The 23,207-nt window shown below is 59.4% G+C and overlaps 2 protein-coding genes and 1 long non-coding RNA gene across 14 annotated transcripts in view; 1 reads left to right on the forward strand and 2 right to left on the reverse strand.

Moving 5' to 3' along the window:
• Positions 1-20,303, forward strand: part of PITPNM2 (phosphatidylinositol transfer protein membrane associated 2) — a 140,340-nt gene extending 120,037 nt beyond the window's left edge. For 4 of the 11 annotated variants that reach the window (XM_038574860.1, XM_038574861.1, XM_038574862.1 and 1 more), the window contains 21 exons: positions 1,159-1,467; positions 2,425-2,520; positions 4,581-4,685; positions 4,890-4,960; positions 7,733-7,980; positions 8,370-8,559; positions 8,683-8,802; positions 9,309-9,526; positions 9,985-10,163; positions 11,258-11,428; positions 11,947-12,096; positions 13,121-13,285; positions 13,987-14,148; positions 15,010-15,158; positions 15,491-15,607; positions 15,906-16,022; positions 16,138-16,286; positions 16,380-16,529; positions 16,878-17,061; positions 17,142-17,270; positions 19,277-20,303. In XM_038574860.1, coding sequence (XP_038430788.1) covers positions 1,159-1,467; positions 2,425-2,520; positions 4,581-4,685; positions 4,890-4,960; positions 7,733-7,980; positions 8,370-8,559; positions 8,683-8,802; positions 9,309-9,526; positions 9,985-10,163; positions 11,258-11,428; positions 11,947-12,096; positions 13,121-13,285; positions 13,987-14,148; positions 15,010-15,158; positions 15,491-15,607; positions 15,906-16,022; positions 16,138-16,286; positions 16,380-16,529; positions 16,878-17,061; positions 17,142-17,270; positions 19,277-19,654 — 3,557 coding nt within the window. In that variant the 3' untranslated portion in view covers positions 19,655-20,303. Of the gene's footprint in view, positions 1-1,158; positions 1,468-2,424; positions 2,521-4,580; positions 4,686-4,889; positions 4,961-5,240; positions 5,411-7,732; positions 7,981-8,369; positions 8,560-8,682; positions 8,803-9,308; positions 9,527-9,984; positions 10,164-11,257; positions 11,429-11,946; positions 12,097-13,120; positions 13,286-13,986; positions 14,149-15,009; positions 15,159-15,490; positions 15,608-15,905; positions 16,023-16,137; positions 16,287-16,379; positions 16,530-16,877; positions 17,062-17,141; positions 17,271-17,365 lie in introns of those variants that run through there. The other 7 variants (XM_038574863.1, XM_038574867.1, XM_038574864.1 and 4 more) reach the window with 7 other exon arrangements.
• On the reverse strand, positions 790-7,301 carry LOC119866143. Its single transcript, XR_005379126.1, has 3 exons — positions 3,820-7,301; positions 1,662-1,833; positions 790-1,567 (listed from the first exon to the last, which is right to left on the reverse strand). It is a non-coding gene; the product is annotated as an uncharacterized LOC119866143 (long non-coding RNA).
• Positions 20,304-20,892: 589 nt separating the features above from the next.
• Positions 20,893-23,207, reverse strand: ARL6IP4 (ADP ribosylation factor like GTPase 6 interacting protein 4). 2 transcript variants are annotated; one of them, XM_038574877.1, is made up of 6 exons: positions 23,054-23,207; positions 22,599-22,772; positions 21,888-22,178; positions 21,687-21,804; positions 21,251-21,320; positions 20,893-21,171 (listed from the first exon to the last, which is right to left on the reverse strand). In XM_038574877.1, the coding sequence occupies exons 2-6, from the start codon at positions 22,759-22,761 to the stop codon at positions 21,115-21,117; spliced, it is 699 nt and encodes a 232-aa protein (XP_038430805.1). In that variant the 5' UTR covers positions 22,762-22,772; positions 23,054-23,207; the 3' UTR covers positions 20,893-21,114. The 2 variants fall into 2 exon arrangements, with proteins under 2 accessions (XP_038430805.1, XP_038430803.1); XM_038574875.1 differs by having other exon boundaries at positions 21,888-22,202.

Genomic DNA, 23,207 nt, shown 5'->3' on the forward strand with positions numbered 1-23,207 from the left:
TAGGGGAGGGGCAGAGAGAGAGGTGGCAACAGTCCCCCCAAGGTCCCACACTGAGCAGGGAGCCCAAAGCGGGGCTACGACCCTAGGATCATGACCTGAGCTGAAGGCGGACGCTTAACCGACTGAGCCACAGGCACCCCTCTTCTTAATGTTTACTTAACAAGCTCTATTGAGGTCTAATTTGGCATACCATGTAATTCACCCTTTGTAAGAGGACAGTTCTATAAGTGGCTATATATTCCGAGTCATGCACACAGTTCTAGAACATTCCATCACCCCAGTCTTTTGTTCATGTTCACAGTCACCCCCACGCCCACCCCCAGCCCAAGGCAACCCCCATCTGTCTTCTGTCCCTAAAGCTCTTTTATTATCCTTTATACCTTGAAAGTGATCTCATTTTAGTTATTTTATATGCATGATACAGTCTTCTATAACTTACTTTGTCTTATTTTGTATCTTATTTTATATGTATACATGTTCTGTTTGGAAAAAAAAAAAAAAAGACTAACCCACTTTGAACTAGAACTTGATTTCCATGTGGAAAATTGACAGCAAAGGGATCCCTGGGTGGCGCAGCGGTTTGGCGCCTGCCTTTGACCCAGGGCGCGATCCTGGAGACCCAGGATCGAATCCCACGTCGGGCTCCCGGTGCATGGAGCCTGCTTCTCCCTCTGCCTATGTCTCTGCTTCTCTCTCTCTCTCTCTCTCTCTCTCTCTCTCTCTCTGTGACTATCATAAATAAATAAAAATTAAAAAAAAAGTTTAAAAAAAAAAAAAAAAAAAGAAAATTGACAGCAAAAGTGTAATGGGGAGAAGGTTGTCAGGGAGTCCTCCTTCAGCATCCTCTGGGGCCAGAAGCCCCCCAAAATTCATTGTGGCTTCTGAGTGGGCACAATCCCTCAGGAGGCACCTCTGCTCTGGTTATAGAACCACTGAGAGCTCGTGAGGCTATCTGTCAGCCAGATCCCTCATTTGCAGATGGGGAAACTGAGGCATGGAGGGGGCAGTGATTTGTCCACAGCCACACAATGGGTATAAACTTGGGGTGCCTCCCAGCCCCACGCCCAGCCCTGGAGGCTAACCCTGCCCGTCTCTCTTGTCTCTCTCCCTCCACCCCCCACTCCCCAACCCCTGTCCACCGCCACCACCTGGGGGCAGGCCTGCGGAAGGTGATGGTGAGGGCCCACCGGCAGGCCTGGTGCTGGCAGGACGAGTGGTACGGGCTCAATATGGAGAACATCCGGGAGCTGGAGAAAGAAGCGCAGCTCATGCTGTCCCGCAAGATGGCCCAGTTCAATGAAGATGATGAAGAGGCTGCCGAACTGGCCAAGGACGAAGCCAGCCAGGCCCAGGCCCCTGGGGAGCCCCCCCAGCCCAGCAGTAGCAGCGGGGAGCCCCTGGCAGGCCGGGGCCTCAAGAAACAGTGGTCTACATCCTCCAAGTCCTCACGGTCATCTAAGCGGGGAGGTGAGCACTGGGGGTCTCAGGGACAGCCCTCACCCCTGCCACTGCCAGATAATTCTGATTCCAGAAACGGACTCTTGCTTCCCAGCCTTGTGGGCCACACCTGTAGGGCATCAGAATCATTTTGCCGGTAGGTAGCACCCCAGCTCAGAGTGAGCCCAGGGTGCCCTCCCCGCAGCAGGTACCCCCAGACTCACCTACAAAGGCCAAGTGAGACAGGCTGGCCCAGTGGGAACCCAGCTCCCAGCCTCTCCTAGGGCCCAGACAGCTACAGCTCTCAGGAGTCAGAGTTCCCAGGAGGAGACAGAGTCTGGGTAGGTCCCGCCAGTACATCCAGTAGGCGTCTCTGCTCCTGTGGTGGGAGCCAGGCTGAAGGAGAATGAAAACCTTTAGATTCTGAGAAAGGCCTTTGTTGGGAGGACTTTTGGAAAAGTGCTGTGGCTGTTTGGGAAAAAACAGGGTATGCCATGTAGAACCCGGAGTTCCGTCTGCAAATCCAGTTTCCCCACGCCAGGCTGCCCGTCTCCATGCTGAAGGGATCTGTGGCTGTATATACGTCGATGCCTTTTAGGGCACTCACCTCCTGACAGAGCACTCGCAGCCTGCCTGTCTGCTCTGCTGCAGGAGAGTTTAAGGGACTCACTCCCGGGCAGATCCTGGTCAAATCACAGGAGCGGATCCTGGCCTGAGTGCCTGCACGTCCTGGCCTTAAACCGGATTCCCTCCTACTTCTTGTCCTCCCTGGGACACAACTACCTTGTGCCTGGTGGTCTGGGAGGGATCATCCTGAACATTCCAGGAGCTTCCACTGAGATGGGCCAGGGTCACTGTGCCCCTCACTCCTCCCTTCTCTCCCGAACCCTCCTGGCCCTGCTCTAGCACCATCAACCTCTGCTTGCCTTCTGCCTGCTGAGCCCAGCCCAGCTGGCTGGTCAGTCAACCTGTGGTTTTGCCTTCCAGCCAGCCCTTCCCGCCACAGCATCTCCGAGTGGAGGATGCAGAGTATCGCCCGGGACTCAGACGAGAGCTCAGACGACGAGTACTTCGACGCTCATGGTACGGGGCTCTTCCCAGGGGCCGGGAGGGAGGACCTGAGAGGGTCGGGTGGAGGAGGAGATGGAATCATTAGGAGTTGGGGCTTCAGGCTCACCCTGGGAATAAACTGGGCCTGGAAGGTAGGGACTGTTCTCTGGAGCACCCTCCCCCAAGTGGATTTATACTCAGACGGGATCTTTGTTCCACATGTGAGTTTATTTCCACAAGAAACTTTACAAAAACATGGCCTCTTATAGTTTTCTAAATCTTTGCAATGACCTTTCTTTTTTTCTTGGTTAAATGGATGTCCATCTAATGTAGAAACTTTTGCATATGCAAACAAGCAAGAAATATGCAAAGTGTCCATTTTCCCACTAATCCCAAAATAAGCGTACAGTGAGCGTACAGCCTGCTGAATCACATGCCTTTGCTGGATAGATGTGGGTACAGTTGACCCTTGAACAACACGGGTTTGAACTGCATAGTCCACTCCCAGGTGGATTTTTTTTCCAATAAACATAGTACCATAAACGTATTTTCTCTTCCTTATGGTTTTCTTAATAACTTTTTTCTCTAGCTCATCTTATTGTAAGAATACGATATATAATATATATGCATATGTGTGTGTGTGTATATATATATATATAACCCACAAAATATGTGTTTATCGACTCTTTATGTGTCCACTAAGGCTTCTGGCCAACATAGGCTATACTTAGTAAAGTTTCTGGGGAATCAGAAGTTTGACGTGGATTTTTGACTATGTGAGGGGATTGGCGCCCCAGCCTGTGTTGTTCAAAGGTCAGCTGCACTGAACTCTCTCACTTGCTTCATACCTTGGCCATTCTTCTTGGCTGGCAGACAGGTCTGTAGAGATAGGTTTCCAGCGCACAGACTCAGAAGTGGGGAGAGTCTTGCCCACAGGACTAAGCAGACCAGGGGCAGGCTAGAGCCCTCTCTCACATGGCAGCCATGGGCCAGAGCAGACAGAGGAGCCACCTGATTATGGTATTTTAGTTAACTGGCTGGTCCTCAAGGGGGAACCTGGCAACTCAGTGTCCAGGCAAAAGGGATCTGAGATGGGAATCGAGAGCTGCCTTCTCTACTCTAGGCCTTCCCAAGGGTGAGGAAACCTGTTTTGGGCATCCCACCCTACCCCAGCCAGGGCAAGAGGGGCACCCTCTCCTGGCTGTGAGTCCCTGACTGGAGGAAAATATACATCTAATGTAAAACTTTAGAAAAAAAAAAAAACAGGAAGAGAGAAGAATTAATGAAGCAGGAGATGCCAGAGGGGCAATGGCCGGGGAAGCACCCACCAACCTGCTGCATGGCTGGAGGAGGGACCCAGAGCCCCTACAGCTGCAGGCTGAAGTTCTCATAAAAGCAGCAAGAGGAGTAACGGGTGGAAGTGTTCACAGCAACGCTTCTATCTAGGCTGTACATCTGTCGATGCTGAAAAGAGTCAGGAACATTAGCTGATGATGGGTGGAGAAACAAAACGTGGTCCAACCATGCAGTGAAATAGGATTCAGCCATAAAAAGGAAGGAAGCATTGACACCTGCCACAGCATGGATGGAGCTTGACAATATGGCGCTCAGTGAAAGAAGCCAGACACAAAAGACCACACATTGTTTGATCCCATTATGTGCAATGTCCAGAACAGGCAAATCCATAGAGATAGAAAGTAGATCGGTGGTCGCCAGGGACTGGGGGAGAGGCCGGTGGGGAGTGACTGCTAATGTGTACAAAGTTTCCATTCGGGGAGATGGAAATGTTCTGGAACCAGACAGAGGTGGTGGTTGTGCAGCATCGTGAATGTGCTAAATGCTACCTTAAAGTGGTTTAGATGGTGAATTTTATGTTGTGTGAACATTATCACAAGCTTTAGAAAAGGTCAGACAGAAGCGCCAAGGGCGTCGGTCACGTGTCCGCCCTGCTAAAGAAGGGAGGGGGTGAAGGGCAGAAGCAAGCATGGAAGTGTGCACAGGCCAGAGAAGCGCGGGAGCCCCCAGAGTGGCACAGCTAGGCCCCCTCAGGCCCGCCGCCAGGGGGTGCTGAAGCCCTCCTCTCTCTTCCCCAGAGGACCTGTCTGATTCAGAAGAAATATTCCCCAAGGACATCACCAAGTGGAGCTCCAATGACCTCATGGACAAAATTGAAAGTCCTGAGCCGGAGGATACACAGGGTACCTGACTTGGGGGTGGCTGGTGGGGGTGGGCTGCAGAGGCAAGGCCTCTTCTCTCTGACCCAGCTCCTGTGTAGTGCTGGGCATCCAGGGGGATTGGGAGTCCCCAGGGCACCACTTGTCAGGGTCACTGCCTCTGTCCCATGGGCCTGGCGCTGCCCGGCTGCTCCTCTGCTCACGGCACCCACTGCTTCTGTGTTGCAGACGGTCTATACCGCCAGAGCACCCCTGAATTCAGGGTGGCTTCCAGTGTGGAGCAGCTGAACATCATTGAGGTGGGTGCCCCGGGGACAGAGGGCCAGGGGCTGTGCTGCCCATGGCCCCCAGGGCTGCAGAGGGAGGGAGCTGTGGTCATGTGGGGCCGCCGAGGCAGAACATGGCACTCATTGCCACATAACTGCAGTGGCCTAGGTGCCATCAGAGAGAGGCCCTGGGCCTCCTTCCCTCCCTGCCCCGCCATCCCCCAGAACCAACAGGGATTGCAGACGGCCCCCAGAGAAGGTCTTGACCCAGCTCCACCTGTGGAAAGTGAAATGAGAAACTTGTAAATTCCAGACCAAAAAAAAGATCTTCACCTTGTACCCAGCCTTTCTGCGTTTGCTGAAGAAAATCAGATGGAAGGGGAGGAAGCGAACACCATCTAGGCAGAAGTGATGCGGCTGGCGGCCGCTGCCCCGCCAGGGACTCGCAGGGCTCTCAGTGTCCAATAAAGCTGCCTTGTAGAGCGCCTGTGTCCGCTTCGGGGGTTCTTTGCACAGAGCTCACGCCCCTTGTCCTCCTCCAGCTGTGGGTGGTCAGAGCTGTTTGCACGGGGCGGGGCTGTCACACGCAGTGGTCACTGTGCTGCTCTGGCCTCAAGCTGCCCAAGGTGGAGACAGCACCTTCGGGAACTTGGGATCCCTGGGGAGCCTGGAGCAGGTGCCAGGGAGAGGAAGCAGCATCCACACCGCCCTCCCCAACTCCGGGTTTTCAGCTTTGAGGTCTGAGGTCAATGTGGGCTTTTTAGAAGGCAAACCGGGATGAGGGGAGTTGATTTGCAATTGCTGGCTGATGGTGAGACAAAGCAAATGGAGCCCCCCCCACCTAGGGTGCACACAGCTCTGACAGCCCCCTTGGGAGGAGCAGAAGGGGCCTCGGGCTCGAAATCTGCCTCGGGATGTGTGTTGGAACCCAGCGCTGATTCTGGGGCACCGCCATCCAGAGTCAGATCCCTTGGCTTGCAATAGCCCCCAAACCGGAGCCTCCTCTCCCAGCCTTGTGGAGAGGGTATGGCTTTTTAGAGACACTGACAGGGACCCCCTGGCTCTCCAGAGCTGGCCCCACGGCTCTCAGGCCCACTGCCACGTTCCACCCTCCATGGAGTCTGTTCCTGCAGGGCTCTAGTCTGAGTCTCAGGTGGGGCGAGCCCCGGTAGCAGGCATGAATGGGAGGAGAGCCATGTCTCCAGTTGGCCTCTGGGAGTCCCAGAGCAATCCCAAACTCTAGCACTAGGTCTCAGAAGACAGGCACAGGGCTCTCACTCCCCACCCTAGCCCGTCCTGGGCTTCTGAGGGATGCTAGGCTCCCTCTGTCTAACTGAGTGATGGTGAGACTGCCCTGAGATATTCTTTCCTGGAGGCCCTCCCCAGCCTTATTGATAAGCAAGCCCTTGGGACAATGTGGCAGTTCCTCCTGGCTGCTAATCTGGGCAGCTGGTTGCCCCGCCCTGCCCTGCGCAGGAGGGCCAGTGGTGGGCAGTCCTCATGTGGAGACAGGAATCATTCCCACACTCTGCTGGGCATGTATGTGTTCCTGCCCAGGCCCCAGGGCCCACAGCTGGCCAATGACTGACCACCTCTCGGGGAGGAGGCAGCCCATCTTGCCTTGGCTCCGGACCCAGTACCCCCACCAGCCTGCCTGCCTTGTTCACTGCTTGGTGGCTCCTGGGCCAGCCCATTCCCTTGCGTTTCCTGGCAGCCTCACCAGCCCCTGAGCCCAGAGCCTGTGCTGCCCACTCCTTGCCTGGACTATGTTGACACTTGGGTGCTGCTGCTGCCCCCACCCCCCGCACACCATCCATGGCTAGGTCAGGGCTGGTTGTCCCCACATGGGCCTTCCAGGTGGTCTCAGCACCTTGGTCTGTCTCCCTGGTTCCTTAGGGATAGGCCTCTGTCTTCAGCCCCTCTCTTTGTGCTCCACACACATGGACATAATATGGGCATGGCAGGTACTCAGCAGGGGCCTCTCTTGGTCCTAGTTCCCCTAGTCACATACCACAAGTTAAGGTGGAGAAAGACTCCTGGGGATGGGGCCACAGCCAGGGTTGGCAGGAAGACAACTGAACTGGTGGCAGAAGCTCTGGGTTCCAGTCCAGCTTGGCACTGATGTGTTGTGTAACATCAGGCAAGTCTCTTGAACTCTCTGGGCCACGACCACCTCAGCTATAATGGAACAGTTCCATACCCCGTGCAAATGTGTGCAAGTCTCAGGGCTGACTTTGACCTCACATGCAGGCCTGACCGGCAGGAAGTAAAATCACTGACCTCTCCCAAATTATGGGGTTTCAGACAGGCACACCTGCATTCCCTCTCTGCTCTAAGATGCTTGGAGACGTTGGTCTTGGAGAGAGTCCGGGAATAGCAGCACAGAGGGTAAAAGAGAAGCCCCGTGTGGATGGGGGGAGCTCAGAGCTGCAGGTCCAGTGCCCGGGGTCACCGCCCACCCAGGCTGAAGCTGCCTTGAGTGCAGATGCACGGAGGGCAGGCAAGCTGCAGAGGCCCACATAGGATGGCCTGGGTGCCTCCTCGCCAAGGCTGGAATCTGCCACCTGGGCCCCCTGATGGGAAGTGGAATCTGTGCTTTGGAGGCTGGCTGATGGGAGCAGGGTGCTCGTGGGGAGGATGAAACCACCTCGGCCTCCCCAGGGGAAGGGGTCGAGATGGCCAACCCCTGGCCCTGTAGCTGAGGAACTGAAATGGGCCTTCGGAGAGGGAGCAATGGGCCAGATGGGCCTCCCTCTGGGGTGACAGGGGCCCAGCGGGGAGCTGACGCCCCGCCAACCTGCGCAGGACGAGGTCAGCCCACCCCTGGCTGCGCCGGCCTCCACAATCCACGTGTTGCTGCTGGTGCTGCATGGAGGGACCATCCTGGACACGGGCACTGGAGACCCCAGCTCCAAGCAGGGCGACGCCAACACCATCGCCACCGTGTTCGACACCGTCATGCGTGTGCATTACCCCAGTGCCCTGGGCCGCCTCTCCATCCGCCTGGTGCCCTGCCCGCCCATCTGCTCCGATGCCTTCGCCCTTGTCTCCAAGTGAGTGCATGACACCCAGACCACCCACCCCTGAGGGTCAGGCCACTCCCCCAACACTGGCCCCCATCTCCATGTCCGTAATTACCATCCAGTCCATTCTGTCCAAAGGTGAAGAACCTACAGAGGAGGGGTCCCAGGCCCAAGACAGCCTCAGCTGCCCTATCTGTGAGGTGGGGGTGTTGACCTGCCTTGGAGACACAAGGCCGTGCTCCCCGGCCCTCTTACCCAGGCTTCCAGGGCCTGGCCCAGAAGTGGTCTCATAACGTTTGCCGAGTCACCCCTGAGGCTCTCAAGCGGCAGGAACTCCAGGCCTGCTGCTCTGGTTGGGGAGAGGGCCCGTTGGGCTGAGCTGAGGCTGTGCCCTCTCCTGATCGAGCACCCTCCCCCAGCCTCAGCCCCTACAGCCACGATGAAGGCTGTCTGTCCAGCAGCCAGGACCACATCCCCCTGGCTGCCCTGCCCCTGCTGGCCACCTCCTCACCCCAGTACCAGGAGGCGATTGCCACAGTGATTCAGCGGGCCAACCTTGCCTACGGGGACTTCATCAAGTCCCAGGAGGGCATGACCTTCAGTGGGCAGGTGAGTCGTGGGGTGGGGAAGGGAAGAAGGAAACCCTGCAGGGCAGGGGGTGATGACCCTCCCTGGCTAGCACCCCAGCAAGCAGGGCAGGTACTCAGGCCTCTGGGGTCTCTCCCTCTCTAGATCTGCCTCATTGGGGACTGTGTGGGAGGCATCCTGGCATTCGATGCCTTATGCTACAGCAGCCAGCCAGTGTCTGAGAGTCAGAGCAGCAGCCGTCGGGGCAGTGTGGCCAGCGTGCAGGTACCAGCTTCCCACGGCCCCCAGGGCAGGGGAACTCCAGGACAGGAACTATATCAACCTTTAGCCCCAGCAAGGGAAGGGTGGAGGTTGCCAGCACAGGTGCCCAGAGCTGACGGGGCAGGTGTGTGGGGCAGGTGAGCAGCTGTAGCAGGACACAGCCTCATGTACATGAAGCTTCAGCAGGGTCTGCCCCAGACTGTGGTCTGATCCTGGGAGGTGTAGTGGGTTGGCCCCTCTGCACTTCCCAGCAGGAGAGGATCTGAGGTCCCTCTGAGGCGGAGCAGCAAATGGCCTGGGTGGACCAGGCAAGGCAGTGAGATCAGTGGGAGATTGGAGCAGAGATCCAGGTGGCCAGCTCAGGCAGGCACAAAGGCTGTTGGGACTCAGGCAGTGGTCCGGGAGGACAGTGGGGCCCCTGGGGGACAGGGCTTTGCCCTCTCTGGCGTGGGTGAGAGGCTGGCCAGGCAGTGGCCACCAGGCAGTGAGCCTGCATGGGGCTGTTCCAGGACACTGACCTGCTGTCCCCCGGCACCCTGGTCAATGCGGCACATGGCACCAGTGGCAGCGGTGGTCTGGAGAGCAGCCGGCACCTGAGCCGCAGCAACATTGATATTCCCCGAAGCAATGGTGTTGAGGACCCCAAAAGGCAGTGGCCCCGAAAGAGGAGCGACTCATCCACCTATGAGCTGGACACCATCCAACAGCACCAGGCCTTCCTATCCAGGTGGGTGGGGTCCGTGGAGCCTGAGGGTCAGCCCACGAGGCCTGTGGCCGGGTGAGAAGGGGGACTTGTGAACCAGGTCACGCCGATTGCTAACATGAGGTCCTGGGAGACCCAGACAAGCCCATGGCTCTTCATCCAGGAGCAAGTGCTTGCTGGGTGCAGCAGGGGTCTTACACACCAAAGCCCACCCTGAGCCCAAGGGAACAGGTTGTCTGGGGATTGGGCAGAGCCAGGGGACAGAACTGATCAGGGGTGGCTGTTCCAAAGGCAGTGGCACCCCAAGAGAGGTTGGGACCAGCTGTCCCCAGGGGTGTCCCAGCAGGCACTGGGCAGCCACATCTGCAGGACAACACAGGGGCCAAACCTCGTTTGGGCCTGGTGACCGCTGGGGGGCTTCCTTTAGAAGGCTGAGAGCAGGCTGGTGCTGAGAGGGTGTGTGGTGTGACCCCCATCTGCAGCCTCCATGCCAGTGTGCTGAGGAACGAGCCCAGCTCCCGCCGTTCGAGCAGCTCCACCATGCTGGATGGCTCAGGGGCCGTGGGGAAATTTGACTTTGAGATCGCAGATCTTTTCCTCTTTGGGTGCCCGCTGGGGCTGGTCCTGGCCTTGAGGAAGACCGTCATCCCTACCCTTGATGGTGAGAGCTCTACAGTGGTGGGACGGGGCAGGGGGCCTATGTACTGGGTTGAGGGTCTCAGTGGATCCCTGTCACAAGGCCATGGCCACATCCCAGGCCCCTCGTGCATCAGCCTCATTTCTGCGCTGCCCCCGCCCTGCACCTCCCCCTGCCCCCAGCATAGGCTCTCTGCTCTCCTTTGGTCCAACTCCAGCAGCTCAATGTCTAGCCCTTATCTCTTGACCCCTGCTGCTCCACTGAGTCTTCAAGGTACCTCTGGGAGCTGAGGTTCAGAAGGGAGGGGGCTGTCTGATATCAGATGGACACACACACACCTTGTCTCCTGGGCCCAAAGTCTTCCCATAAGGAAGAGATTGGAAGCTAGGCACCCTCAAATCCTCCTAGGTGTCTGGCCTTCCAGTCCCAGAAGGGCCACAGCCACGCTGCTCCAGGAACCCTCCTCATGGCCACAGGGACAAGGAGGTGTGACGTGCCAGCTGAGCAGCTTGTTAGAGCAGCAGTCCCTGCAGGGTCCCCTGGGATCGGCCAGTGTGGCCCAGGGAGCCGTGCAGGGCCCGGGTTACATCCCTAGGTTACAGAGGGGGAAACTGAGGCTCAGAGACACTTGTCCAAGGGCAAGTAAGTGGTGGCTTATATATAAGTGGACAAAGACTCAGGGACAGTGATGTTATGGCGATATCATCTGTAATTGTGAAAAAACAGAACCACTATAAACATCCCTCCACAGACGGGGGGGGGGGGGGGTGGTTGAATAAATCCTGGCAAGGTGCACGATGGAGTGTACTAGAAGTAAAAGAGTTGGTCCATATTTTTATGTTAAATGGCGGGGGGATTTCAAAACATATAGCACCTGTTCCTATGTGTGTGTGTTTAAAAGTGAGGCGTCTGTTACTGCTCGTTTATCCTTACGTTCGCCTAATCTCCCCAACAACCACAATGTGCTCAGAGTAGCAGCCCCATCGCACAGCCAAGGGCTCCACTCGATTGGGACTGATCCCAAATCCTAGGGGCACACTTTCGGCTGCCCCACCCCACTCCTGCTGTGGACCTCGCCTCCTTAAGGCCCTGCCATCCCACCTGCCCCCCACCCTCAGTTTTCCAGCTGCGGCCAGCCTGCCAGCAAGTCTACAACCTCTTCCACCCCGCGGACCCGTCGGCCTCTCGCCTGGAGCCACTGCTGGAGCGGAGATTCCACGCCCTGCCGCCTTTCAGCATCCCCCGCTACCAGCGCTACCCGCTGGGGGACGGCTGCTCCACGCTGCTGGGTGAGAGGCGCTGGGGGCGGGGGGGCCCGGGCCGGGTGGGGCGCGCCTGGGGTCCCTGCAGGCAGGAGGGGGCAGCCTGCACTGAGCTCCTCTTGGAGACTGGACACCCAGTGTAGTACGGGCGCATCGACCCCACGCACCCCGGCAAGGGGGGATGATGGGGCCTCACCCCTGGGGCCAGGTGGCAGACTAGGAAGGATCCCCTCCTGTGGCCTGAGGCAGAGCCGAGGACCTAGTGGGGCTCTGCATGGGGACCCACGGTGGCAGCGGCCGGCTAGGGGTCACAGGACAGGGGGGCTGCAGAGTGGGTCAGAGTAGGGTACTTGTGCGAGGGCGGCCCATCGCCCCACTCCTGGCCTTTCCCGGGCAGTCCCCATCCCCCACCCTGGAGTGTGTCCCGGCATCCTATCCATCCTGGTCTTGGAGGAGCCCCATGTGTCTGTGTCGGAGGAGCGTGTCCCGACTGCCCGCGCGAGTGTCTGTTCTTGTCCTGTCTGTTCTCTCCCATCTGCCTCCAGTCGAGACAGTGCAGAGAAACCCTGAGCTGGTCCTGGAGGGCGGGCCCCTGGCCCCTCTCCCCCCAGGGGACGGCTTCCTGGAAACCAGTATCCCTGTTCCCGCGCTCACCTGGCAAGACGGGCCCCGCCCGAGCCCGGGCTGTGCTGAGTGTCTGTAACACCCCCCGTTCATTCGTGGTGGCGTCTGCTTCGCTGGCTGACTGCTTGTCCTCAGAGGCTTCCATGCCCTCCTTGGCCACTTGGAGTCTGTGGGACCGTGGCGTCCCACAGAGACCAGACAGGACCAGTCCTCAGGATCAGGCCCTGGTGCCCCCTCTCTGCACACCGAGAGCCTAGGAGCCCAGAGGGAGGAGAGGTCACCCCAGAGTCACCTAGCATGGCTGTCACTCCAAAGGCTCTGTCCCCCACTTGTGAGGCTGGTGGGGGCAGCCAGGACACGGGTGAGGCCTCAAGCCTCACTTGTGAGGGGTGGATCCCAGGGTCCCCCTCCTTCCCTCCCTGAGGGAGTCCAGCACCTCATGCGCCCCCTCTGCACGCTGGCCCTCTAGCCGAGCCCCACTCTCCCTGCCTTTGTCCGCAGACACCCATTCAGAGCTGGCTCAGTGTGGCCTGTGTGAGGGCCGTACAGGGATGTGGCCTCATCCTCAGTCCCCAGTACTGGGCATCCCCCGGAGGCCACTTGAGGCCCTCCCGTTGGCACCCCTCAACCCAGCCACAGTGTGCTGTAGTCAGACCCTGCCAGGCTGAGGCTGGGAGGGCTAGCCAAGATCAGGAGCTGTGTGCTGGGTAAGATGGGTGGCCAGGGGGGGCGTGAGCCTGGCCGCCTTGCCTCCCCACCTACTGTATCTGTGTCAGTCTGTCTGTCCAGCCCTGCCCCAGCCCTCCCTCCCTCCCTCCTGCCTCAGCTCTGTGCCCTGCCCTCTCAGCCCTGAGCAGGCAGGTCCTGGCACGCTTGGTCCCGTCCTCACTGCCAGCTGTGCTCAGATGCCACAGCTCATCTGCAGCTGGAGGTGTCAGCCTTGCCGGCACAGCCTCAGCTCTGGCCCGCCCAGCCCAGAGCACACGGGGCCCGACCTCCCGCTGCTCGGGGGGCCGGGGGGGCTGGAGGCCCGTGGGGGGGCTGGGCTGGGGTGGGCCCTCTCTTACTGCTGGTCTTGTCCCTGTCTACCTGCAGCAGACGCACTCCAGACCCACAACACGGTCTTTCAAGAGCATGTGGCCCCCTCCTCGCCCAGTGCCGCCCCCACCACCCGAGGCTTCCGCCGAGCCAGTGAGATCAGCATTGCCAGCCAGGTGTCGGGCATGGCCGAGAGCTACACAGCATCCAGCATTGCCCAGAGTGAGTGAAGTGGTGTCAGGGGCCTGCCCTCCCTGCACCCTCCCCTCCGTCACAGTGAGGGGTCTGCGCCCCCCCCCCCACACACACACACACTCCCCCAACCCAGGGACAGTTGGTAGTGTCTGGAGACAGCTGGGAAGGACACTGTGGGTGCTGGTGTGTCATGACCAGGGGTGCTGCTCAATACCTACAAGGGCCCCAAATGTCCATAGAGGACTCTGGAGGGAGGGAGCACTGGAAGGGGTACCCCAGTGGAGCCAAGTTCAGGTGGGAGGCTATGGGCCTGGGAGGAGGGGTCTTAGCCCCAGGGGGGTTGGGGCTCCCTGAGGAAAAAGCTGTGGGCCATTTCTGGACAAGCCACGGGGGGCAGCTAAGGGGAGCCAGGCAGGCAAGAACTCACCGTGGCTGTCCCTCTATGGCCTCCTCCACTGCTTGGCTCCTCAGAAACTTCTCAGCAGCTGGAAGCAGAGCCCAGGTCACCCTCTCTAGCCCCCAGGGCCAGCTGCCCCTCCGTCCTCCCTGACCGTGTGATTGGTGCCTATCTGGCTGAGCAGGGGTGCCTGAGCTGAGGCTGGCATGAGTATCCTTCTGTAAGGAGGGCCTAGGATCCCGGCACTCTTCCCAGCATCCTTCCTGGCCTCTGATGACAGCCTAGTGGCCCCAGCATGGCTGACCCCTGCCCTGTTATTCTTGCTTCCCAGAGGCCCCGGCATCACTCAGCCATACCCCCAGCGTCAGGCGCCTGTCTCTGCTCGCCCTGCCCCCTCCCTCCCCCACTACCCCAGGCTCCTACCCACAGGCCGGGCAAGAGAGCCCCAGCCTGGAGCAGGCCCCCCGCCTCCCTGACTTGGACATCAGAGAAGGTACTGGGTGTCACGTGGCCTCTGCCCACACACGCTGTCCACCTATAACCGGGGTCACTCACCGTTTCCAGGCACATCTCACCACCAGGCCCTGTCCGCTGAGGCCTAACCAGGGAGCTAGAGGCTTGAGCTGGGAGCACTCAGATCTGGGGAGGAGGTGGAGGGGTTGGGAGTTGCCTGAGGGTGGGGACCAAGGGACTGCGCAGCAAACAGGCCTCAGGCAGAACACAGGAGAGCCCTGACCCCCATCAGGCACCATTTACTGAGCATCTCTTGCATGCAGCCATCAGAAAGGCACTTTTTAACCCTTGTCTGGAGCCAGGGTGGTTTCCCAGCCCTGAGTAGGAGCTAGGATTCACACCCAGGCCTTGACACTTGGGGTGCAAGCTCCCAGGTGCTGAGGGGACATCAGGCCTTGCCCTGGGGTTCACCCCTACAAAGCCTTTCACCAGCCTGAGGCCTGCAGGGCAGAGCCGGGGCAGGAGAGGCCTGGAGAGGACATCGGGGGCGGTGGAGGGCAGGATAGGGGGTCACCAGGGTCAGCAACAGGACCAGGGATAGACCTGCTTCCAAGCCAGGATTGTCTCCTCCCCCTAAGTTCACACACGGAGGCTCCCCGCCCTCATCCCAGGGCCCCTGGCTGCTCTCATCCCAGGGCCCCTGGCTGCTTGCATGCTATCCTGGAGTCCTGTGCCCTCCCCGCTCCCTCCTGTCACCCAGCTGGGGAGGAGGCTTGCTTTGGCTGCAGCCCTTCTTCCTGGTCAGATGACCAGGAGACTGTCTAGCCTTTGGGCTGAGCTGAGCCCGAGGGGCCTGGCAACCCTCTGAGGGCCAACCCAGTCAAGGCCCTCCTCCTGGCAGTTGCAGCAAAATGGTGGGGTCAGAAGCGGATCGACTATGCCCTGTACTGCCCTGACGCCCTGACGGCCTTCCCCACGGTGGCCCTGCCCCACCTCTTCCACGCCAGCTACTGGGAGTCAACAGATGTGGTCTCCTTCCTGCTGAGACAGGTACCCTGGGGCCCACTGCCAGCAGCACTGGGGCCTCACGCAAGGACCAGGTGTCACCATTGCTGACATGGCCCCACATCATAGATGAGGGGGGGAGGCGCGTCAGACTACAGAGCAAGCAAGACGGAGGAACCCTGACAGGTGCCGGGCTGGGGTGAACGTTTGTGTGCATTCAGAAGACATGTGAATTTGGGGGTACCAGAGGGTGGAGTGGAGTGGGTTGAAGAGTGTCCCCCAGCCCCTCACAGGTTGCTGTCTCTGGCTCCTAGGGCCACTAGAATAGGCAGCCACAGGCTTGAGAGTGTCCCATGGCCTGTTTCTTCCCCTCCCAGGTCATGAGGCATGACAACTCCAGCATCTTGGAGCTGGATGGCAAGGAGGTTTCAGTGTTCACCCCCTCAAAGCCAAGAGAGAAGTGGCAGCGCAAGAGGACCCACGTGAAGCTGAGGGTGAGGAGGCGTCCAGGCTCACGGGCCCCACATCTGTTGTCCTACTGAATCCTCACAAGACAACCTGTCACAGACAAGGAAACTAAGTCACAGAGAAACATGCTCATACTTAACCCTCAGTTTGTGAGACCGGAGCTCTTACCCCACGTATGGACGGGGAAGTGTGCCAAGGCCATGCAGGTCAAGTGGCTGAGCTGGACTTTAACCTGGGCCATCTGGCTTTCAGCCACCAGGCCCAGGAGATCCCGGCCCTCCTTCCATCTCCTACCCTGACCAGCCTCACTCCCTATGTCCCCAGAATGTGACCGCCAACCACCGGATCAATGACGCAGTCGCCAACGAGGATGGCCCACAGGTTCTGACGGGCCGATTCATGTATGGGCCCCTGGATATGGTCACTCTGACTGGGGAGAAGGTGAGGACATGGGGAAGTTGCAGGAGCCCCTCGCTTGCCTCCCTCCGGCTAGGGAGTAGGGGGTCAGGGAGGCCTGGGGCCCAGCCCGTTCATGACCAGCTTGCCCGGCTCCCAGGTGGATGTGCACATCATGATGCAGCCACCCTCGGGCGAGTGGCTGTACCTGGACACGCTGGTGACCAACAGCAGCGGGCGGGTCTCCTACACCATCCCCGAGACCCACCGCTTGGGTGTGGGCGTCTACCCCATCAAGATGGTGGTCAGGTACGTGCCTCTGGGGAGTGCACAACCCAAGCCACCTGCCTCTGGGGCAGGAAGAAGGTGTCTAAGGGGTTCTAATGCGCTCCCCTCTCCCAGGGGAGACCACACGTTTGCTGACAGCTACATCACCGTGCTGCCCAAGGGCACAGAGTTTGTGGTCTTCAGTATTGATGGCTCCTTTGCCGCCAGTGTGTCCATCATGGGCAGCGACCCCAAAGTGCGGGCTGGGGCTGTGGACGTGGTGCGGTGAGTGACCCCCAAGGGGCACAGTGGGCGGGCTCAGGGGCAGGAAGCTCCCAGAGGCCAAGCTGGGGAGGACTTTGGGCACCAGGGCAGGGGACGTTTGGCAGGGGCTCACAGAGTTGCTCACCTAAGAAGTGGGACTCCTAACAAGACAGTGACACCTATTGTAGAAGGCATCCCTGGGGACTGTGTGACCTGGGTGACTGTCCTCGTGGCTGTTAATGTTTCTCCTTAGCCCAGAGATGCACTCTTCAAGGGCTCAAGTAGAGACTGGCTGGGCAAGGAGACAGGGTGGCCCAGGCGGGAGGATGGGGCCACCATGGGACACCCAGGCCTCACCCCCCGTCCTAGGCACTGGCAGGACCTGGGCTACCTCATCATCTATGTGACGGGCCGGCCTGACATGCAGAAGCAGCGCGTGGTGGCATGGCTGGCCCAGCATAACTTCCCCCACGGTGTGGTGTCCTTCTGTGATGGCCTGGTGCATGACCCGCTACGGCATAAGGCCAACTTCCTGAAGCTGCTCATCTCTGAGGTGGGTCCCAGGCGCAAGGGATTGGGGCAGGGCTGGGGGCAGGAGGGCTGTGCCCGTGCCCACGCCAATCTCACCCACAGCTGCACCTGCGCGTTCACGCGGCCTACGGCTCCACCAAGGACGTGGCAGTCTACAGCTCCATCAGCCTGTCCCCCATGCAGATCTACATCGTGGGCCGGCCCACCAAGAAGCTGCAGCAGCAGTGCCAGGTAAGCGGGCAAGCCGTGGTGGGCGGCCCCGGGGGGCCAGCCCCCCAGAGCCCGGCTCCGTGACGTCCACCTTCCTCACTGCCCCCTCCCTGCAGTTCATCACGGATGGCTATGCGGCTCACCTGGCCCAGCTCAAGTACAACCACCGGGCACGGCCGGCCCGCAACGCGGCCACCCGCATGGCACTGCGGAAAGGCAGCTTCGGCCTGCCAGGCCAGGGTGACTTCTTGCGCTCCCGGAACCACCTGCTCCGCACCATCTCAGCCCAGCCCAGCGGGCCTGGCCACCGGCATGATCGGACACAGAGCCAGGCAGATGGCGAGCAGCGGGGACAGCGCAGCATGAGTGTGGCAGCTGGCTGCTGGGGCCGCACCATGGCTGGCCGGCTTGAGCCAGGGGCAGCCGCAGGCCCCAAGTAGAACACCGTTAGTGAGGCGCTGTGGTCTCCATGGTGCTAGACCAGGGCGGCCAGCCCCGCCAGGAGGCTTGGCCTGGGCACACAATGTCGACTGGAGACAAGCTTGTCCCAGGGCCTGGCGGAGGACATAGGCCGTGCCACACAGCCCTCTCACCCCTGCCTCATGTCCTAGGGTCTGAGGGGTTCCAGCTTGCAGGAAGACCTGTCCCAGGATGACAGAGGGACCAGGACTCCCCATGCGAACTGGCCCACGAGGCACTCCTAGACATTTTGCCCTGCATTGACCTCCCAGCATCCTGACGCTGGGCCTGGGCCCAGCCTGTCACCTCCCATCCACTAGCTCACCCTGACCCCCACAGGTCCCCTCCCACTTGGTAGCAGCTCCACTGGGGGACAGCCTGCTTCTTGTTAACTCGAGTTACTCAACTGTTCAACCTCACTGGTTTTGCACTGATTTTTGAGAGTGGAGATCCATTACCGTCTCCTGTGGCTACAGACATGCATGAAAATCCAGCGTTCGCTAATCTGGGACCTATAGCCACACAGAAGGCTCCAGGGCGGCAAATCCTTGAGCAAGCAGGAGAGAAAGGCCATATCTTAATTTCTGCAGCTCCGCCTGGCCCGCCAGCGCTGTGGCAGCCCCGGACCCCTGCCCACCTGTCCACGTGCCCCACCTGGAACCCAGTCCGGCGGCGAGGCTGGTGAGGCCCAGAGCCGGCTCCCGAGAAGCCATGCCTCGGGCTCCTGGGCCTAGCCAGGCCCAGCCTCCTCTTCCACTCCTCGCCCGCCACCAGTCAAGGCCATGTGCCTTGGCTCTCCTGCGTTTCTACACCTTTCTACTTCTCCAATCTGATTTCTATGAGGTTTTTTTAAAAGAGCAATCCTTGGCTGCTTCCTTTTCTTAACTCTTTCAGTACCAAGCGCAGCCCCTCCACATGAAAACACCCAGCACTGTGACGGAGTCCAGCCTGGTTCTGGGTCCCGGGGCCCTACACCCTGCCCACACAGTGGGGCATGGGGTCCCTGCCTCACCTGACCCCCATTAATTCCACTGAATTTCTACTTTGGGGTGAGTGGGGCACACACTTAGGTTTTTTTAATGCCAATTCCGTTTTGATGCCGAATCTAAGAAGCCACAACTTGCTTCGTTAGCTTAAGGGCAGGCAGCCATGACTCCATTCCCCACCTGGTAAGGACCACAATGTCCTGCGCGCTGGGTCTGAGCATCAGCCCTCCCTCCCCAGAACCAACCACAGATCTCAGCTTGACTCCGGGTGGCCCTTCTGCTGCTCCTCCTCCTTCTACTTAAGGCGGGGGAGCCTGCCTGGCCAGGCTCCGACTCTGAAAAGCTGCTGCCAACCTGGATATGGCCTCAGGGCCTCATGGGCTGGGACGGGGAGGTACACAGATTGATGTTAACATTTTCCTGTGTGTAGATATGTACAGCCAAAGGGTCGTGTAAACGTTCTGCAAAAGTGGGTTTATACAGAGTGAAAGCTATTTATTTTGTGCAGAGAAAAATTTCTGGAGGGATAGGACCTTCAGGGTTTGTTCATATTTAAGATGTAGCTTTTTGTTTTTGTTTCAGGCGTTATGTATAAAGCAACGATTATTTTATGGACCAAGTTTTAATGTAAGTGTTGCAATGGAAGTGCAATACCTGACCCCCCCGCTCCCCGGCGGGAAACCGCTCGGCCCGACAATCACAGCCCGGCGAGGGGCCCCTGTGGCCAGTGCCTCCTCCTCTGTCGGCCCCACCTCACCCCATCCTGCCTACCGCCTCGGTGACCAGCCATCCGGAGAAGCACCTGGAAGAGTCTCGGGCCCGCCTGCAATAAAGGCTTGGGAAGCCTCCTGGCCCGGGGAGGCCATGTGGGCAGTGGGCTCGGCCTCTCCCAGCAGGCAGCTCCCCCAAGCTCTGCACTCCCTGCCCAGCTGCCAGCCATGCCAAGGACAACAGCAATAGTCCCCTGGGCCTCTCCCAGCGGCCCTTAGCCATAGATGGTGAGATGGGCAGCCTACCCTCCCCGTTGACATATCTCTTCTATATCCAGGTTTGCTTCCTGCCTCCCTTTAAGATTCCTTTTGGCACATTCTCTTCTTAAGGAAGCACCAGTTTTTCAGAAACTTAGAGAGGGAGGGCAGAGTCCTTTAAAAATACCAAAAATGTTTACAGCGTTGGGTGCTGAGCTGCAGGGCTCAGGCCTGACCAGTCATAACCAAAGGGTGAGGCAGGCCTTGCTGACTGCCACCCCCACCCCAGGTCTGTTAGAGTAGAAGCCTTAGCCCCATTCCCAACCCCAACCCCAGGACTGAGCCTCAGCCTACCACTCCAGATCCAACCACCTGCCTTCTCTTTGATTTCTAAAGAGGGATTCAGCAGAGACCCCACTCCCAATTTTCCCAGCTCATCTGAGCTGCCTGCCTGCCCGCCCACCCGCCCGCCTCGTCGCAGTCTTCACGTCTCAGCCCCCTCCTGTCTCTGTCTGGGCCATGTGTGAGCAGTGTCCTGACTCGCCCCATCCACCCTTGCCACCCCTGCACCTTCGGGCCTGAGTGTGCTCTGTATACAGTGTCATTGTCTGTTACACCAATTAAAGAAGCAGGAAGGCTTCCTTCTGGTCTCTTTACTGCACCAGCAACTGCAGATCACAAGCTGGGGATGCGGGCCCAGGATGGGGGCACGGCCTGTCCTGGAGCTAAGACTGTAGTGGGGAGAGGCTGTCTTTCCTGATAAACAGTGCCCACTGCACTCGCCATGGCTAATACTGATACAGTCACACAAGCCTTACCCTGCCCTGGGCCTCCTCCCAGCCCCTTCCGAGGCCACCCAGTGAGGTGGATGCAGAAAGCCCCTCTGCTTTACAGACGACACCACTAGTCACCTGGGCCAGGATTCCCACCCTGGCCACCTGGCCCCAGCACCAGGACTCTGAATAGTTGTCATCTGCGGAATAAAGAGCAAGTCTGAGGGGATCAGGTATAAGAGCCAAGTCTGGGTCTGGGATGCAGCCAGGGGTGAGGGTCAGGGTCTGGTGTAGGCAGGCTGATCTGAGGATGAGCAGGCAAAAGTGGCTGGTGTGCCCTGTGCTCATGACCACCGACGCACACCCCACCTTTCCCCCCAAATTCCTGGAGCCCTTGTTTTACCTCTGGAAGTTCATTAGCAACCTTCCCTCCCTTCAGCACAAAACAACAACAAGGAAAGTTTCCAATCAGAGAAAATTTAATATTTGGGAAGCTATGCTTTCAGGAGATGGGGGAACTGATTAGGCCAGTGACCCTGTCCTCCACCCCCTGCATCTGAGAGGAAGCTGGGCCAGAGGCCAGGCCACAGGAGGAAAGGCAAACACCCACTGGGCTTCCTGTTGCCCACCCTGAAGCCAGCCTCCAGGCCATGCCATCAACACTTAGCCAGCAGGGCCCTCAGGGTAGCAGCCCAGCTCGCATCTGGAAGGCCAAGCCATCCCCTCGGGTAGCTTGCTGGAGAAGAAAGTGCAAGAAGGGGAAACATCAGAAACCAGAGCTGGGCGTGGACCCCGGGGAAAGGGGTGACACCCACCTTGTTGATCTCTCTGTGACGTTCCTTAGTTACGATTTCCTCTAAGACCTCGCCATCCCCCTTAATGAGCCTGGGGACGGAGGGGAGAGGACGCTGAGCCTCTGATGCCAGAGCGGACCCAGAGATGCCAGGCCTCAGGCCCCCTCCCCTGAGCAGCCAGAAGCTAGGCACTCCCCCCTCCCTCTCCCCCGCCCTTGGGACACTGACAAAAGCTGGGGAGTCTCTGCCATCAGACTGACCAACTGGCTCTTTGAAGACACTCTTCAAGGCCCTCCAGCCCCTGCAACTGCTTGCTCTGGGCAGTAAGAACAGCCTGAGAAGTCCCATAAATGAGTAACTACTTTTCTCTGGTCTCTGACTTTATACAGCCAGCAGCCATCAGCCCTCTTCCTGAGCGTTCAGAGTGTGTGGGGCTGAGCTTCGCCCCACTGCCCACCTGGTGCGTCCTGTCTCTGGGTCCACCACCTTGCGGATGATGCTCTGCCGAGCATCCCACTCCTCCTTGGTCATGGGCTTCATGGCCTGGATGCGGGACTTCTGTTCATCCGTCAGGACTGCAAGGGGAGACAGCAGGGAGTTGGCAGCTGGGTCTCAGGGAGGGGACCCCTTCCCTCCCGCACACTGGGTGGCACAGTACCTGGACCATCCTCTTCCTCCTCAGCAGATCTGTGCCACTGGTCCAGGGAGGGTCCCGGCAGAGCCTCACCCTGCTGCTGCAGCTTTGCCTTCTCCTTGCCTTTCTTCTTCAGCTGCTTCTTCCTTTTCCTCTTCTTCTTCCTCCTCTTCTTGTCCTTGTGCTTCCCCCGCTTCTTCCGGTCACCACTGGAGGAAGAGGAGGAGGACGAAGAGGAAGAAGAGCTAGAAGAACCGGAAGAAGAGGAGGAGGAACTGGATCGTGGTCTCCTCCGGGCTTTGTGCTTGCTTCTCTCTGTGATGCAGGGAGAAGGTGAGGCTGGAAGGCCAGGAGGGGAAGAAGTAAACCTTTATTCCCTTGCTCTGGCCTCTGGCAGGCATACAGGGACTACTGGGGGAGAGACCCTCCAGGTAGGGCTTTCCAGAGCAGGGATGAGCACTCTCTGGGCCTCACCCAATCGCTGTCTGGCCAGGAGCAGGGCAGCCAGCCCCCAGATCTCAGCTCCGGCTGCACAAAAAGCATCATTACTGCTCCCTTCAATCCGCACATCATGCGCTGGCCCAGCCTCTGGGATCTGAGTGTCTTTCAAGCCAGACGTCCAGGTGCTGCGCTCTGCACTCCTCTGACTCCCGCCACCCCGGGAAGCCCGCTCAGCTGCCTGCAGCGGCCTCCGCAGAGTTCCCACACCTCCTTCCCATTCCCTGCGGTCCTCACCCTCCGCGCCCGAGGAGGTGATGATGGCCTTGCGGTCTTGGCATCTGGAAGCCGAGCAGCTCCTCGGGGCGTCCTTGCTGCTCTTCTTCCTCCTCTTTTCCGACCCTCGGCCCCGGGAGCGGCTTCGGCTCTTCGAGCGCTTGCGGGAGCTGACGTGAGCCATAGCGCCGAGGGCTGGAGACCGGCACACACGCTCAAACGGGGGCTCACGAGGGCGCCTCTTCTCGGGGCCTGGCTCTCGGGGGCCCAGCACTCATCGGCACCTGGGCAGGCACTGAGCGGGCCACCGCCCGGCCCCCGCCCCCCGGACCCTCGGCCCCTTTAAGGGCCCGCCCCCGCCCGGACGCTCCACGCCTGCGCACGGCTCTCCACGCCCGGACGCTCCGGCGCCCCGAGGAGCCGCCGCCGTTCTCAGCTGCCAGGTGCGTCCCGAATCCCTCGCTGGGCGCTCTTACCCTCCGCGGCCTCGCCGCCCCAGGGAGGGCCCCCGCAGCTGCTCCGTCTCCTCCTCAGCCGCCCATCTGGCGGGACCCTGGCACCCACACCGCGCCTTGCCGAGCGGAAGCGGCGGCGAGGTGACTTCCGGCCGGGACAGTGCTGCGGGAGGGC

Source organism: Canis lupus, chromosome 26 (genome assembly GCF_011100685.1).
Source record: "Canis lupus familiaris isolate Mischka breed German Shepherd chromosome 26, alternate assembly UU_Cfam_GSD_1.0, whole genome shotgun sequence".
NCBI lineage: Eukaryota > Metazoa > Chordata > Mammalia > Carnivora > Canidae > Canis > Canis lupus.

Bases quoted from the DNA above. Each gene is read 5' to 3' on its own strand.
- ARL6IP4 (XM_038574875.1), bottom strand. From the start codon at position 22,761: ATGGCTCACGTCAGCTCCCGCAAGCGCTCGAAGAGCCGAAGCCGCTCC. The intron at 22,203-22,598 runs GTGAGGACCGCA...CTGGCCTTCCAG, and splicing joins CACCTCCTCGGGCGCGGAGG to CCTCACCTTCTCCCTGCATC. The intron at 21,321-21,686 runs GTGGGCAGTGGG...CTCCGTCCCCAG, and splicing joins CCAGAGACAGGACGCACCAG to GCTCATTAAGGGGGATGGCG.